Here is a 15,364-nt window from a genome sequence, read left to right as displayed (position 1 = left end):
TGCATTTTGAAAAAGCTCCCCTGGTGATTCTGATGTTCAAGCTGGAGTTTGAAAACCCCTAGAATTCTAACCTATTGAATCTGCATGATGCTTCTTTGATGCCCTGGATTTGAACCAGTCTGGAGAGAGAGTTTCCATGGAACCTGGGGAAGTAAGATCTTCTACTCAGAAGAATGCATTTTTTACAAGTCCAAGGGACAAGTCTAGAGAATGCAGGAAGGAACAACCCAGATTTCCAAGTATGGCGATGAATGAAAACCCAGAGTCAGGTTCATTATGAACCACCAAACAGCTCGTTAGGTGTTCCTGGGGAGAAAATAGGTCATCAGAGCACTGAAGAAGCAATTGATTCAATCACTAGATATTGCCTGGGACAGAAGGTACTCAGGAGGTCACCAGTAGCAAACAGCAGCCCACTGCCTCCTGCGATGGAAAATATCGAGTATTTCTCTTTTTCTCTGATACAAATTATTTCATCCCATTGTTATGATTATGAAGAGTTAATGGACTAAAATAAAATCAAAGTTAAGTAAAATCAAATTAAAGATAAAATCTAGTCTTAAATAAAATTTCATCTGCTATTAAGGCTATTGGGCATACACTAGGTGGAGGCCCCAATCAGCTGAACAATTAGCTTAAAACATTTCTCGTACCTAGTGCCATGTTCTAGAGGCCTACAGATGACAAGGTACAGGGATTTGGAAACCAAGGCAAAACCCAGGTGTGGTTTCCTTGGGAAATGGCTTCATAAACCAAAGCCTCTCTGTTTATTCTCTGGATGTCTATGCCTCTTAAAAACAAGTGGGCAGAGGTAATGAAGTAAAAATGTTGGCCTTCCTTAGGAGCTGTTAAACACCAAGAGAGGAGAAGAGTCCAGTGTTATATGGCATTATCATTGGTTTGTGGTTCTACTTTCAGATTTTTTTTAAACCGAACATCCCTAGCCTTCTGCATATGATTCAAGACTGCTTATCTTATATGGTTTAGGCACATACCTTCCTGAAGATATAAAAAGGTGCTAGATCAAGATCATCTATATGGTTCTCAGAGTAGGGTGTTTGAAACTCTGAGCATTATCTTTTCCACATTGTAGCCAGATCATAATTAAGTAGCGTAAACATCAATCATCTGTTTAGTGCTCACTTCGTGCCCAGCACTTGAAATAGCTCCATCCATGCTCATGGGAAATAGAATAACATAGCCATTGAACATGGCCACTGAACCACCAGAGAAGGTTGCATGTGAGAATTGCGGGAAATGGAGGCAGCTGTGGGCGCAGGAACCATGTAAGAACATGTGTTCCAAGCTCTTTAGGAATCTAGATGCCTGAATAATTCTTCATCAAGAGGACTCTGTTGACCTCTGCTCACCCAATGCCCTTCTGATCCAGGGCCCCCCAAAATATCGCATACTGTGTGGCATAGTAAAGCACTCTGGTCTATGATTTCCTGGACTCACATCCCACCCCAGCCTACCACCATCAGGATCACCTTCTCAACACCAACTATTGCCCCCTTCCACTGGTTTCGACATGATCGGGTCTTCCACTGACTTAAGAAAATTAGCAATTGAGCTTAAAAATAAGATTAGAAAGAAAACTTAATGAGAAATTATATAAAGGAAATATGTTTAGAATCACAAATAGTGTCTTCTATACTATCTGGATTCATTTTGGTCCAGCAGGAGACCTTGGGAACAAAAGTGTACCATTTTAACTTTTCATGTCAGTTTTCAACACTATACTTTGTCTCGTCATCTTACTGTATGCCTGGACATGCTGGGAAGATATTGTTACCAAACTCTCTCTCTCACTCTCTTTCTTGCTCTGACACACACACACACACACACACACACACACACACACACACACACACAAGCTCCTCATCTCTGCTCGTGGTGCTGCTGAAATATCCCTTGTTTATGACAAAGGTCTTTTGCATCAAGCAGGTCAAATTCAGATTTTACCCAGTTTTTCCCCACTCTATATTTTATTCAAAAAGCTACCTCTTTTCACTATAGAATATAGAAAATGAGTTTCTGAAGGCATCAAGAAAGCAGAAAAATGGTGGACCCGAATTCTGTTGATGATGTAATAGTCATTCTAAGTAAAGAGCTGAGAAAAAAATCTTCAAGTAATCCAGAAATGGCATAATGGCATCCTGGGCTCTTTAATAGATACCAAAGTAGAGAAAGTGGTAGGTCTTGCTTAGGAACCTGTGGCCCTTAACTTTTAATCTGCCTCAGTTAGAATGCTACCCACTTACCCGGCTTTAAACAGAGAGCCCATTGACTAAACAATAAACTATTGGTTTATAAACATATCAAGAAAGAGAATTAGCATTTCTCAAAGCTCTTATTTATTTACTATTAGACTTTATTCATTTCACTGGTGTTAGGTGAGTTCTAATTATTCAATAATTTAATTTAACAAATGTTTATTGAGCATTTATGCTCCCAGGAATGAGTGGGCACTGGGGCGAGGTGGGTGGGGAGGAGAAGAAGTCCTGCCCTCAAGAAGTTTAGGATCTAATTGAAGAGACAAGGGACACAAAGAAACGTGTCTTAGCAATACAGGTCAGTACACTCAGCAAAGGCATGGAGAGCATTGCATGGCACAGAATCAGAGGTGGGATTTTGCTGGCCTGGAGGCTGGAGGATGAGCACAAGAGAAGCCTCCTCCACTTGGGAAAGCTAGCTGAAAACAGTTTGGGAGATTGGAGAGAACTGTGTTTCAGCTTCTCTCAACAGACCCACAAAACAACTGTGCTGCCCAGAGCACTCTCACCCACGTGTCTGAAAGGCCATGTGCGGGGGTGCGGTCATGGGCATCACACCCAACCCATGCCCAGTGCTGCCCAGTACAAACAAGCAAGTCTTCCAGGCTGTGAGTCAGCTGTCCCCTCCACAGGTGTCGTACCTGGGGCCACTTTCCATAGCTCCTAACCTCCCCCAGGACATCAGTGCAGGATCCCACCTGAGTTGAAGGATTTTTTAAATAGATCATAGATGGAGGAGCTAATTTTGCTGACTTGCCTTCCTCTATGTTAAGAGTCTATTAGTATCTTTCCCATGCAAACCAGGCTTTGTACTGTGCCCTGAGGCACTCACGGGTTTTCTGTGCAGAACAAGAAGTAGGTGCAGGGACAGAATGGAGTCAGGTGAGACCTGTTATCTGCTTTGCTGCTCACTCAGTGACCCATGGGTGGACACCCCATATCCCGGCAAGTAAGGTGACAAAGGTCATGAGGAGTCACAGATTTACCAAGTCATTGCTCTGGGCACTGGCATTCGTGGTGGCAGCAAACCCTGTCCTCTAATGGCATTCCATGTAAAGCGCTGTGACTTTTATGAGTTTGCACCTCCTGCCTTTGTTGGCAAGTGACAGCCTCTCTTGGCATTCACTGCAACAGTTCAGTCGTTTTAGATTCACAGTGTCTGTGCCATGAACCTTACAGAAGAAAGTACCACAGCTTGAAAACTCTTGGAAATCAGGATCAAGAGTAGCCTGGGAGAATAGGGGCCGAGAAGGGTTCCTCCCTTCTTTTCTCTTTTGGGGGAAAAAACATGTTGGCTTAAGGTTGGAGGTCCTCTCAAGGGATTAGATATTGGTTTCAGAAGGATCTTCTGTATTTTTCATTCAGTGTTCTCTTTGTCCACAGATTCTGGGAATAGTAAGGTGTGTGTTTCACCAAAGGCAGGGGTCATCCTGTTAATTCTTGGGCCTGGAGACCCTGGTGCTACAGACAGTAAACATCAAGATTCCTCTCCATGTGCCTCCCCTAGGAAAGTCACAAAGCTTCCTTTGTTACAAGCCTAAGAAACATCTAGCTTTCATGGTTAGAGAAGACCTATCCTTTTTTCACCTCTAAATAAGGGTGTCAGCCATCTGGGTCATTTTTTGAAAATATGACTGTATTTATTCATTCTCTTCTTAATAGCTTCATTCCAGCTGATTTAAGACATCAATCTCATCACTCCAGGCGTTGCCCTACTTCAGAGCCACCCAGCATTGTGTGCTATCTACCCAGTCTGCCTCCAAAATTAGGTGGCCTAGAATAAAGAGAAAGCAGGAGGGAAACAAAAGGAGCACTTTCCTCTCAGGCCAGAGCCAGGCAGACCAAAGAGTCAACCTCCGGTGGCTGCTGAGCATTGCTTACTGGGGGAGCGATGCAGTCTTAGGACTACCTCAGAAGCTCACTAATCTCTCATTTGTCCCGTCTCCTACCCTTCAACTCCTACTCCTCATATTGAACCTCTGCGAGAACTATCCCACGGCCAAAGAAGAACCAAAGCAGAAACATAGGACAGCAACGGCTAGGTGGAGACTATGAGTCTCCTGGAAATGGTCCCTGGCTGTGGGATATTGGTGTGTCACGAGGCTCTCTGTGAGCTGTCTATGAGTCATGTGGTCTGTAGCTCTATCCATTTGAAGTGTTCAGTGACTCTGGAAGTCACTCACCTTTTGTGTGGCACAGAGGAAAGAACACCCAAACTAAACAAGGGCCCAAGGAGATCAAGGCTCGTGTGCTGTTGGCCCATCCGAGATGTGTGGCCTGGAGGGGTATATTTTCCGCAAGGTAGAGTGTTTGCAAAATTTAGGGGGTATGAGGAGCAGTCAGGAGAAATTCATTTCAAAGAGTCAGCCAGCCCTCCCTCCCACTCGCCATCTGCCCAGGCTCTGGAGGCAGCTTTGTACCAGTGAACTGCGCTGAGCACGTCAGCCCTTCCCGGAACTGCACGTTCCCAGCTGTGTCTTGAGGAAGGTGAGGGGGTCTGCCATCCAGGTGGAGCAAGAGACCTTGTTCAGCTCTGGGCCCCCTAACCACGCTCGGGGAAGCGCTTCCCTGGGGTTAGCACAGAACAAGCTGGCTGGTCCACCACAGGCCCGGCCCCCCTGTGAGGTTGTGTGCACTGCGCTGTGTGCCTGCGCTTTCTCTCTGGTGGGAGCCCACAGCTTTCTTCAGCTTTTCCTGACTTCCCCACCCTCCCAAAGGAGTAAAGAGCACTAACTTGGGGAAAAGGCAGGGACCTCTTCTGACCTTCATTGGCAGGATTTGATCCGAGAGAGGAGAGATAGGACACTCGAAGGCCTCCCATGACCTTGGATCCAGGTTCCCATAGAAGCCTCCCCGCGGATGCCTCCTCGCATCTCAGGGCTCTTTCCAGCCCCGTCTCCTTCACTGTGGCACAGAACACAATGTCATACACAATGGGCACTCCATAAGTACTGCTGAGCAATCATGGGCTCGAACAAGGCCGCTGCCAAGAATAATGGAAGGGTTATGTCACGGTTCCGATAATAAAATGTGACACAGAGACTCTGGTATTACATGGCCACTGTGGCCATGGTTATGTGGCCTGTGGTTGGCTAGCTCACTGTGGCTCCCACACCTTTCTCCTCCCTAATCTCATTGCACCCAACCTGTCCCTTCTTATGTTGGTGTAATTTTGTTTTTCTCTTCCTGGTGCTGAAGGCATTTGCTGGACTTTCCTCTGCTGATTTGGTGTCCTTTGCAGCCTTGGTTCAGATAATTACCTTCCGGTTAAAGGAGGCTCCTGGGCTCCCTGTGGTGGGTCAGGCCCTGCCACTCTGCATAGCTGCTGCTCTGCTGAACGTTTTAGTGCTCGGCCTGTGGGAAAATCCTCTGTCCCAGAGCCATGATGGCTGTACAGCTGTAGGCTATTTTTCACAATTGCCAAGATCCTGGGAAAGCCCCATCGCAGGATCACCTGGCGTCTGGGCTTCCTGCCTACTCCTGTCCTCCTGGTGCCCTCAGTGGCCCCACAGTGCCAGGTTTACCCTGTCCTGACTGGCCTGGCCCTTGCTTCTCCTGCTTCATACAGCCACTGTCCCCTTTGGGCTTCTATAACCCTGCATGTTCACTTCTACAACTACATTTACCACCTTGTGTTGTGGTTGCCTTTAATTTACAAAACCCCCTACCAGCAAGGGCTTCTTCCTTACGGCACAGTGCCTGGTACATATCAAGTCCATTAATTCACTCAACAAACGTTTTCTGAGCATCTGTCAAGTACAAAGCATTGTTCTAAGTACTTGGGACACACCAGTGAACAAAACAGACCAAACTGCCCATCTTCATGGAGCTTACATTCTAGCATGGAAAACAAACACAAAATAAATGAGTAAATTATACATTTAGAAAGTGATAAGCACTATATAAAAAGCAGAGCAGGATATGTGGGTGTAGGAATGCTCAATAAATTCATGTTAAATTGAATTTAATTATGACACGGTTAAGTGGGCATAGGTTGGGAATTCTCCTCCCTGACTCAGTTCTGACCAATGAAGCCCAAACCCTTGACAGTTTTTGTACTCTGCACTATAAGTACATTTGGTTGATTCCTCTAACCAAAATATAGTAACCCCAGATAGACATTAATAGATTTACAAAGAACATATTGAGATGTAAAGATTCTAACCAGTGACCAGGTAGGTCACTTGTGAATTTTTTTAGTTCGAGGAACAGAAAGAACATATTTGTCCAGCATACTTAGAAATATAGGTGAGGTCTCCCAAAGGGCTGAGGGTGGCCCTATCCCAGCACACCTGGACCTCACCTGAGACACCTGGCAGTCATCAGCAAACTTCAGCCCACTTTAGAATCACCAGAGTGATTAACATGCAGAGTTATGAGGCTCACTGGGTTCTTGGGGAAGGGCCCAGGAATCTGCACTGTTTGTAACTCTCCTAATAGTTCTGGTGCTGGTGGTCTCAGGACCCCACTCTGAGGAGCACTGCTGTTCAGCATAGCAGAGATGTGTGGTAAATCACAATGTTTGCCATGTCCTTATATTTGAAGTTGGGAAGTATGGAGAAAATAATGTAAATCAGGGAGTTCTCAGACTTTTACTTGCATCAGACTCACCTGGAGGCTCGATAAAACACGGGTTGTTGGGCCCAGCCCCAGAGTTTCAGAAGGGGGCCTAAGTATGTACATTTCAAAAAACAGTTCCAGCTGATGCTGGTGCTGCTGGACCCCACTCAGAGAACCACTGATGTAACTCATCCAGGAAGCTTGTGTACTTAGGAATTTGGATTCCTATAAGCTGTCTTTGTCCACAAAGACAAAGATGGAGTTCATTTTTGGAAAATAGGACTAAACCCTTTAATCTAGTCAGAAAGCGTAAAAAGAAATAGATTTTAGAAACTTAATCAGAATAAATTTTCTGTTTGATAAAAATGCTGCTCTGTGACCCGCCATCATCTCACATCTACCCACTAACCCGTAGTGTGCTGGTGAATGTTTGACAACCATTTGTTAGGGACCCAGTGTAGAAGGAGACTGATCTGTATCATTTGCCCATTTCTGTCCACCATGGCCAATTTCAAGCCCATCGTGAAGTCACTGACCGTGGAGTTGAGAGAAGATGCACATGGCTCTCCCATGCGTATAAGAGCCATCTCCGCACATCATCGCTTCCAACTACTCCAGGGCTTTGCAGCCCCTCATGGAGTGTCTCCTTAGCCAGTTAGTCACAGGTCACAGTTTCCAGGCCCAGGACCATTTCCACCTAGGTCATAGTTACAGTCACAGGAGCCTTCTCTGAATACATAAACCAAAATGACCATCTTTCCTGCCCGTGGCCTGCAATGTTTGTGAAGCCCTGGAGTTTCACCTCTCAATTCTGGGCCCCGCTCAGGTCCAGGCGACAAGCCACTTAGGAACATCGCCTTCTCCCACATCCTTGAAGGTTCCAGCTCTCCTGTTCTAGCAGTAAGAGCTGAGGCACTTCTGACAGCAATCTCAGGGTACGATGGAAGATTGAATGCCACATAAACCTAAGTGAGCTAGAACCATCCCTTGCTAAGGAAATTATTTTTTGAGGCTACCTACCTTCTTAGACAACACTGAATAGAAAACATTGGGGAAAGTTTTCTCTTCCAGAAAATAAAACAAAGGTCTCTGGCAGTTCAGGTCAAGGTCATGGGAACTGTTCTGAACATAGATGATGCCGGGATAGCAATGGGTTCCCGACCTATGCAGACAGAAACCAAGTTCAATTTGTCTCCTCCAGATTCTCTCCACTCCCCTCTCTACCTGCCTCCTCACTTTGACTCAGTACTGCTTTCTCTCTTTCCTAACTTTCCTTCATCTTTCCAGATGCAGGACGCTATGGGCTATGAGTTACCCTGGGTGTATTTTGTCAGTCTGGTCATCTTTGGATCCTTTTTCGTTCTAAATCTGGTTCTCGGTGTGTTGAGCGGGTAAGCTGACCATTTCTATGTCCTCTTTACAATGCAGCCGAGCAAGGTCCCAGGTTCCACTCCATCCATTGCCAAGATCCTCAGGGATGGGATCCTAAGAGGCCCAGGAAAACCAGGGGGAAAAGTCTCCATTCAACCACAAATTCTGACCCATTGGCTGGCAGGCTGTTTGGCCTCTGATTTGCACCTGGAGGATCGGGGTCCCAGCGTTGCGTGGGTCAGTGTCTGGAGCCGGCGATGGGCTCTGGGCCGTGCTCAGCTGCTGCGTGTGCCTCACTAACTATCATTCCGTTCTTCCAGGTCAATGATGCCGTAGGAAGGGACTGGCCCTGGATCTATTTTGTTACACTTATCATCATAGGGTCATTTTTTGTACTTAACTTGGTTCTCGGTGTCCTTAGCGGGTAAGCAGGACCAAGGAAAAAGGTCTTGATTTTTCCGTTTATTTTATTTATTCTTTCTGCTATTCCTGGCTTTATTCTTTTTCTGGCTCTGATGAACCTGGGATAAAGGGCCGCCTCAGGAGCCTTGAAGTAAATGTCCTTGGCCTGGCTGGGCAGAGGGTCAAACATGCAAGGCTTAATCCACTGGTTTGGGCTTCACCAAGAGATTTTGAGGCCTGCCTGTCTCCTGCCAGCACATCCAAGCCCCTCCCTCCATCAGGCAGCTGCTCAGGTAGGCAGGATGCTTCTCCTTGTACCTGAGGAGTAGCATGGTGAGACCCTGGAGTGGGAAGGTTTTGGCAGCTGGAATTGGAGAGGAGATTCATAGCTGTGTGCTTTCCAGATATGCAGCAACCTTGCAGATAAGTACTTGCCCGACCTCTCAAGCCAGTCACAGTTTGTTGCAGGCTCACAGTGAAGATTCAGAAAGCTTTTATTCAGTGGTGCACCAGAGTTTGACTTAACATAAATAAGACATACAGACTAAAACTATCATTCTCCATGTCTCTAATTCATAGACTGAGCAGTCCCTGTTTGGTCTCCTCCCCTTTTCTGAAAGGAAAGGGCACTTAATTGTTTAAAGCCCTAGTTTATTTGAGGATAAGGACAATGCAATAAACTTTCCTTTCAATTTATCTACTTGACTACAAGTATAAAGTCTACCTAATTTTGGCCTTTGCTCAGATGAAGTTAAAAAGCAGTAGAAGCAGCAGATGTTTAGGGCGTAGAGGAGCCCTGGGGATGGCCACCTTTATACCATGGGGCACAGTGGATATTTACTCAGCCTACTTTCTCCTTCACAAGCCCACAGCAGCCAGGCCAAGGCCTAATACCTAAATGCTCCTGGTGACCTGCTCCTGGGTGACACTCTCTGCTGCCTTTGCTACCAGGTCGGGGGGAGAGGGCGGGTGGCAATCTATTTCTGCTCTGCTCAAGACGGGTCAGCTGCTTTGAATAGCCCTTCCTGGATCTCCAGGGATATTAATGCTAGGAGAAAGTTCAGCTAAAGGCGTAAGATTGATCTTCATTTTTAGTCAGTAATAAACTGGGAATAGCAATCCCCGCTCCTAACATAGCCTAACGCAATGGAGGAGCATCTTTGGAATTGTGTAAAGGACCCTGCTTCCTTCTTAATTCTTTCCCATGGTGGGTGGGCTGCTAGAGATTTTGATGACATCATGCCTCTTGCCAAGGTAAGACCACACAGGAAACTAGTGTCTTCCATCAGGATGACATAAGCCCCTGATTAGTTGCCTGGAGGGTGGAAGTGTTTTCATATTTGTGTTCCGACATGAGAAAATGTCCCTGTGAATCACAAAGGAAAGCGTTGAAAAAATCAACCTCATCACCCCCACTCAAGACAGAAATTTGGATATCCCAGCTCTGCACTTGCTGGATGTATAATGTTGGGCAACCCTCACCTTTTTAAACTTTGGTTATCCATCTGAAAAAATATAGATAATAATACTAACTTATAGGTTGTCGTGATGATAAAATGAGATCATTTATGTAAAATACTTAGCATATAGTAAGTGCTCAGTAATGATGCTATTATTACAATGATTAGCATTTACTTGATGCCTATCATAACTAGAATTCTTGAATAAAATCATCATATGTTAAAACTACTCCAACCTTCCTTTTAAAGATGAAGGAAGTGAGCCCAGAGGTGTTAAGTGACTTGTATGATGTCATTTTGCTGGTAAATATCAGAACAGGCTCCCATCTTCCCATCATTGCCCATTAGATGTATGTTGAATGAGCTTGAATTATAACACAAGTGAGAGGTCTGAACTTTTAGAAAATGTCCTAATGATTCCATTTTCTTCCCCCAGAGAGCAGAAACAAATCTAAGTAAGTGGTATTCCCCCTGCCCCCGGAATCTGATGTGAGAGTGAGGACTAGACTATGAAGGCCCTCCTCAAGCAGAGTATCTGCCCCAGTAATTCTTGGCCCCACCAGAAGAGTTATCTTCCTGGTGGTATCAAAGCAGAGACGTCCAATGACAGCAGCTGCTGATGTTAAAGGCAAGTCCTTTTGATGACCATGTCTTGGCCTGACTCAGTCCCAATGAGAGAAGGTATGTAGTAATGCTCAAAATGTGAGTGAACTCTGAACAGAAACACTAAGACTTTCAGACATCTGCCCCCGTGAGTCCTCGAGTCCATACATTGGTCTCCTGGTGACTTTCCTGAGCACCTGATTCCTGATCCATTCCCGGAGTGGCAACTGGCTCCTAGTAGCACCAGAATTGTCAACAGAACATTTCCCAAGACTTCCTGGGAACACCCTCTGCCCAGATGAACAAGTGTGTGGGGGCAGACATCTTCCTTTCCTGATTTGGGGAACCCTTTCCTAATCTGTCAAGAGGCCTGGCCACTCTGAATGGGCTGCACTGAGTCCTTGAAGTGACAGAATCTGGATTCAAGCTGCTATTAGCTGACTACACGGTGTCAGCAGTTTTGGTTTTGAGTCAGCGTCTTCATTAGTTGGACAACAATATAATAGTCACCACAAGAATATAGCAAATCATCCACTTATTCATCAGTCAGACTCCTGAGTAAGCCAACCTTCCAGAAGCATTCAAAAAAGTCTCAGAACCCCCATGAAATTCACTTTCAAAGCAATAACATTAACAGCAACCAGCATCTTCTACGTCAGGTTCTGTGCTCAAAGCTTCAGGTGGATTAGCTCATTTAATGCTCACAACAACCCTACAAGCTAGGTGCTATTCATTTCTCCATGTTATAGAGAATAAAAGTGAGGTTTCCATGAAGAAACTATCTCAGGTGAAAAATGGAGGATCCAGGATTAAACCCAAGCAGTGTGAACCCATAGCCTCTATTCCTGACCTCCACATTATACTGACCCCCAACCCATGTAGCTGGTTAATCTCACATCCTGAAATTACAGTCAAGAAGTGGGGAGGTGAAGAGCAGAAGCTGCCATGAAGAAGGATGAGAGGAGCACGCAGCAGCAGTGCTTCATGGCAGGGTGCTAGAAACAGCCAGCGGGACCAGAAAGAGTCCCAGGAGGAAGCCGCAGAGCCACCGCTGGAAGGCTGCTGTAGGGCAGGGCCATTTAGTATGGGGCTGGCAGCCCTGCTAATCCAATAGTCCTTGAGAGAGAACAGAGCCCCCAACTCAACCGCACTGCAGGCTTGGAGCATTCTGGTGCTGGGGGTGTGAAACCTATAGCCATCAATTAAGGATAATATTATTTTGCAGCCCAGCACAGTAACTCGGCCTCAGAAATTATATCCTTCAGTCACCAAGAAAATGTTAAACAGTGCTCATAGCATTCCGCTCACGAAGGTAGTGAAAATGACACTGCATAACGCTTCCATTTAGAATGTAGAAATTAGAAATTTGGGTCATTAGAGGGTGCTTTAAGCATTCTTCATGTGGAACACTCATATATCCAGAACACTGTATTCCTGACAAGGCCAGATACAGTCAGTGTAAACAATATATATCTTGTGGATTATTTCAAAGTGCTTTCATGTTCATTATCTATTGATCTTCACAAGCCACAAGACTGGTATTAGTAAAGATACGAATCAGGTTATATTTGCTTTCCCCTCCAGAAAACCCAGTCTCTGGCCTGTCAGAATTAAAACAACAGTGATGATGGGATTCTCAAGGTTGCACTTGGAGCTGTAACCAGGTGAAAGTCTCTGGAATCCAGTTACTTTTTGTTTTTAAGTGATTGCAAACTAAGAGCTTCATACATATGCCTTCAGTTGACAAGGGGCCCAGGATGTCTTAGATGAGTAGGCATCCCACTGGGAGATGAATATGTCTCTCTTCCCCAAAAGCTGAGGGCCTGATGGGTAGGCATTTTACATTGGTAAGCATGCTGGACCATGGCACCATAGTTAAGACACAATATCCAGGTCCAGAGGGAAGCAACAGAAAGGCCAGGACACACATGCCTTGTGAGTGGAAGCAGGAGCGACAGCGACATATTTAGTCGATTCCCATTACTCTAGGCAGACACCACAGACACTGAATTAGTGAATAGGGAACCATTGCTCTTAGGAGAAATATAGGGTTATGATCAATGCACAACCCTGTATTAGATATATTTCTATTTAAATACAGTTTATTTAAAATACGTTTTTGATTTATTAACACCAAACTCACAGCCAGTGACACTGTAACTCATGCCTGAATGAAGCACATTAAACACACATATTTTCTCTGTGAGGCACATCACTACCTTCTTGCACTTAGGAACGCTAGACAGCACTTCGGCACTACGTTTAGGGGCCATTTAAAACAGAAAAAATCACCAACAAAAGCACAAAAATGCAAAAGCATTGCACCAAATAGGCTGTAAAAACGATGTTTGTGTACAATCTGAAAGCTGAAACAAGGAGGCAGAACGTCACTGCACCTGACCGCAGCCAGGAACGTGACTCCAGCTTTGCCATTCTGCATATCTCGGCAGATGACTTCAAAGTCACGCACGTTATTGATTTGGGGGTTACAAATAAATTTTAGCAAGTAGGCAAATTCACAAACATGGAATCTGATAAATGAGGACCGACCGTATTGATTATCAGAGGGCCTAGAGCCCCAACTGTCTGTACTTGTTGGATATTTCACATGCATCTCCTTTTACGTGCTTTACATTACCGAGTACTGGTCCACAGCTCTCCACTCCACCCCTCATTTTTCATGTTGGCCATTGCTGGCAAGAGATATTCTCCTGCCGTATGACAAATCCCACAGCTGTGACTGATTGTCTCGCCGGCTCCAGTCCCTGGGCCCAGCACAGCTCGTCAGGCAGGGGGTTCATGTCTTCATTAGCCCAGTCCCCAGAGCAGGTGCATGGCTGACATCCAAGCAAGAAGATAGAGAGAGCCAGGCATTGCCACCCAGAAAATCTCTTACTGTGGTAGGGTCTGGAGAGGGAAACCTGGCTCGCCTTCCATCCGGCCATGGTCTGGTTGTGCCTTGTGCTCCTTGGGAGCCAGGGGGAGCCACAGGGCTTCAGTTCTGACCGACCACTTTTCCATCCCCTTTATACCCTCAACACACCTCAGGTTCCTTTTCTCCCAGTGAGTGCTTATTTTGGGTCCCCAGAGGTCTTGGGGTATGGATGATAAGCTTTCATTCCATGGGGCAGATGCTATAACAGTACTGTGTCAATTGTCCCTACTCCGGTTTGATCCCAATTCTATTCTCCCAACTCCAGAAGAAGGATGGGTAGTTGTTTTATAACTAGAACTTGAACCTTCTGCAAAAGATTCCAAAAGAGCTATTCAGTCACCTTACAACCCAAACCCACTCCACAATCAAGGATTGGAGAATGCAGATGTGCATGGGCAGAAAGCGAGTCAAGAGAGGGAACTCGAAGTGCAGTTTTGGAGTTGATTCACATAGAGAGGGAACCGCTATATGAAGTAACTGTCTACAGAGAGCTATGGCCCAGGGGCAGTGTGACCTGGTATACGGGTTTGGGGCATATGGGCTGGAATCATTTTATGCTCATCCCCAACAGCAAAAGGAGGAAGGGGCAAAGCAGAGCAAGGCTTCCAGCTTCACTGCAAGCTGTCAATCTGGCCCCTTTTCCCTGGCATTAAATATCCTAGGAAGGAAATGAAAGTACCTGCCAGTTGGCAGGAAGCCCGAAAAAGAGCAAGTTCAATCCAATTAGAATTGGATTCAATCAAATTTAAGAAGAAAACTCCATCCAAACCAGAGCATCATTAAGGCAGCAATTGAAGAGAACTCGTTATTTTGAGAGCCCCTACATCTCCCAATTAAAAAGTTCCCTAGGCCACTCCCAGCCCCAACCCCATTACCACTAAAATCCGTGCTCTCCTAAGCAGCACTAGCAAATACTATACAGTGGGGTGGTAAGAGAACCACCTTACATCACAGTGGAAGCAGGAGCCTGGGGTTTGTCCCCCTGTGGTTTGTTGGTGTGTCCTTCCTTCCAAGGGGCCTTTCCTATAGAGGGATTGGCTTGTGCAAGAAATTCCTTCAAGGTGGTTTCTGTAGCCTTCTTCCCTTTACTGGTGAGAGGAGAAATCATGCCTTGAAAAATTAATCAAGATGCCCAGTGCATGTCACACACACACACACACACACACACACACACAAACACACCCCACTGAGGGCCCCATTTCCCACAGACTGAATATCAAATACAGAAATACTCTTATATACTATTTGGGAAGGAAAGACACAGAATTGCTTTGATAGTTGAGAACTAGCCTTCTCGATTATTGCCTTCTGCTGCCATCCCCCTCATTGTTTAGAAAGTGAATTCGAAGCCAGGGAGAAAATAAGGACAGAACCATAGGAGATAGAAAATGAAATAGCCTTTCTGTCAGACATTTTTCAATAGACCCTTCTTCTAACAAAACCCAATTCAATTCCAGTTTCTACTCATTATTACTTTAAAGTGAATGCATCATTTAACTTTATATTATCTTGATTTTTATGTATTTTTCCATTCTGATTAGATTTCTTTTTTAACCAAAAGGGCAGCCCCAGGACGTTTTCTTGTGTTTGGAATCCTCATTTGTCCCCATTGGGGAAGAACTTTCTCTAGATTAGAAACCCTTCCAGGCAACTAAGAGTGGTGGGATGAGCCCTAATCATGAGGATAGAGATGGAGGAGATTAAATCCCCTGGGTCTTAACTCAGTGTTGTACTGGTAAATATTTAACAGTTGGGTC

At 45.3% G+C, this 15,364-nt stretch overlaps 1 protein-coding gene across 24 annotated transcripts in view; it reads left to right on the top strand.

Moving 5' to 3' along the window:
- The window catches only part of CACNA1C (calcium voltage-gated channel subunit alpha1 C), a 607,203-nt gene that overhangs the window by 475,665 nt on the left and 116,174 nt on the right, over positions 1 to 15,364 (top strand). For 13 of the 24 annotated variants that reach the window (XM_036236201.1, XM_036236195.1, XM_036236199.1 and 10 more), the window contains exon 8: positions 8,528 to 8,631. In XM_036236201.1, coding sequence (XP_036092094.1) covers positions 8,528 to 8,631 — 104 coding nt within the window. Of the gene's footprint in view, positions 1 to 8,123; positions 8,228 to 8,264; positions 8,445 to 8,527; positions 8,632 to 15,364 lie in introns of all 24 variants that reach the window. The other 11 variants (XM_036236202.1, XM_036236194.1, XM_036236200.1 and 8 more) reach the window with 2 other exon arrangements.

Source organism: Rousettus aegyptiacus, unplaced genomic scaffold, assembly GCF_014176215.1.
Source record: "Rousettus aegyptiacus isolate mRouAeg1 unplaced genomic scaffold, mRouAeg1.p scaffold_m13_p_2, whole genome shotgun sequence".
Lineage (NCBI taxonomy): Eukaryota > Metazoa > Chordata > Mammalia > Chiroptera > Pteropodidae > Rousettus > Rousettus aegyptiacus.
Note: the sequence above shows the minus strand (reverse complement) of the source record. Positions and strands in the feature narration are given on the sequence as shown.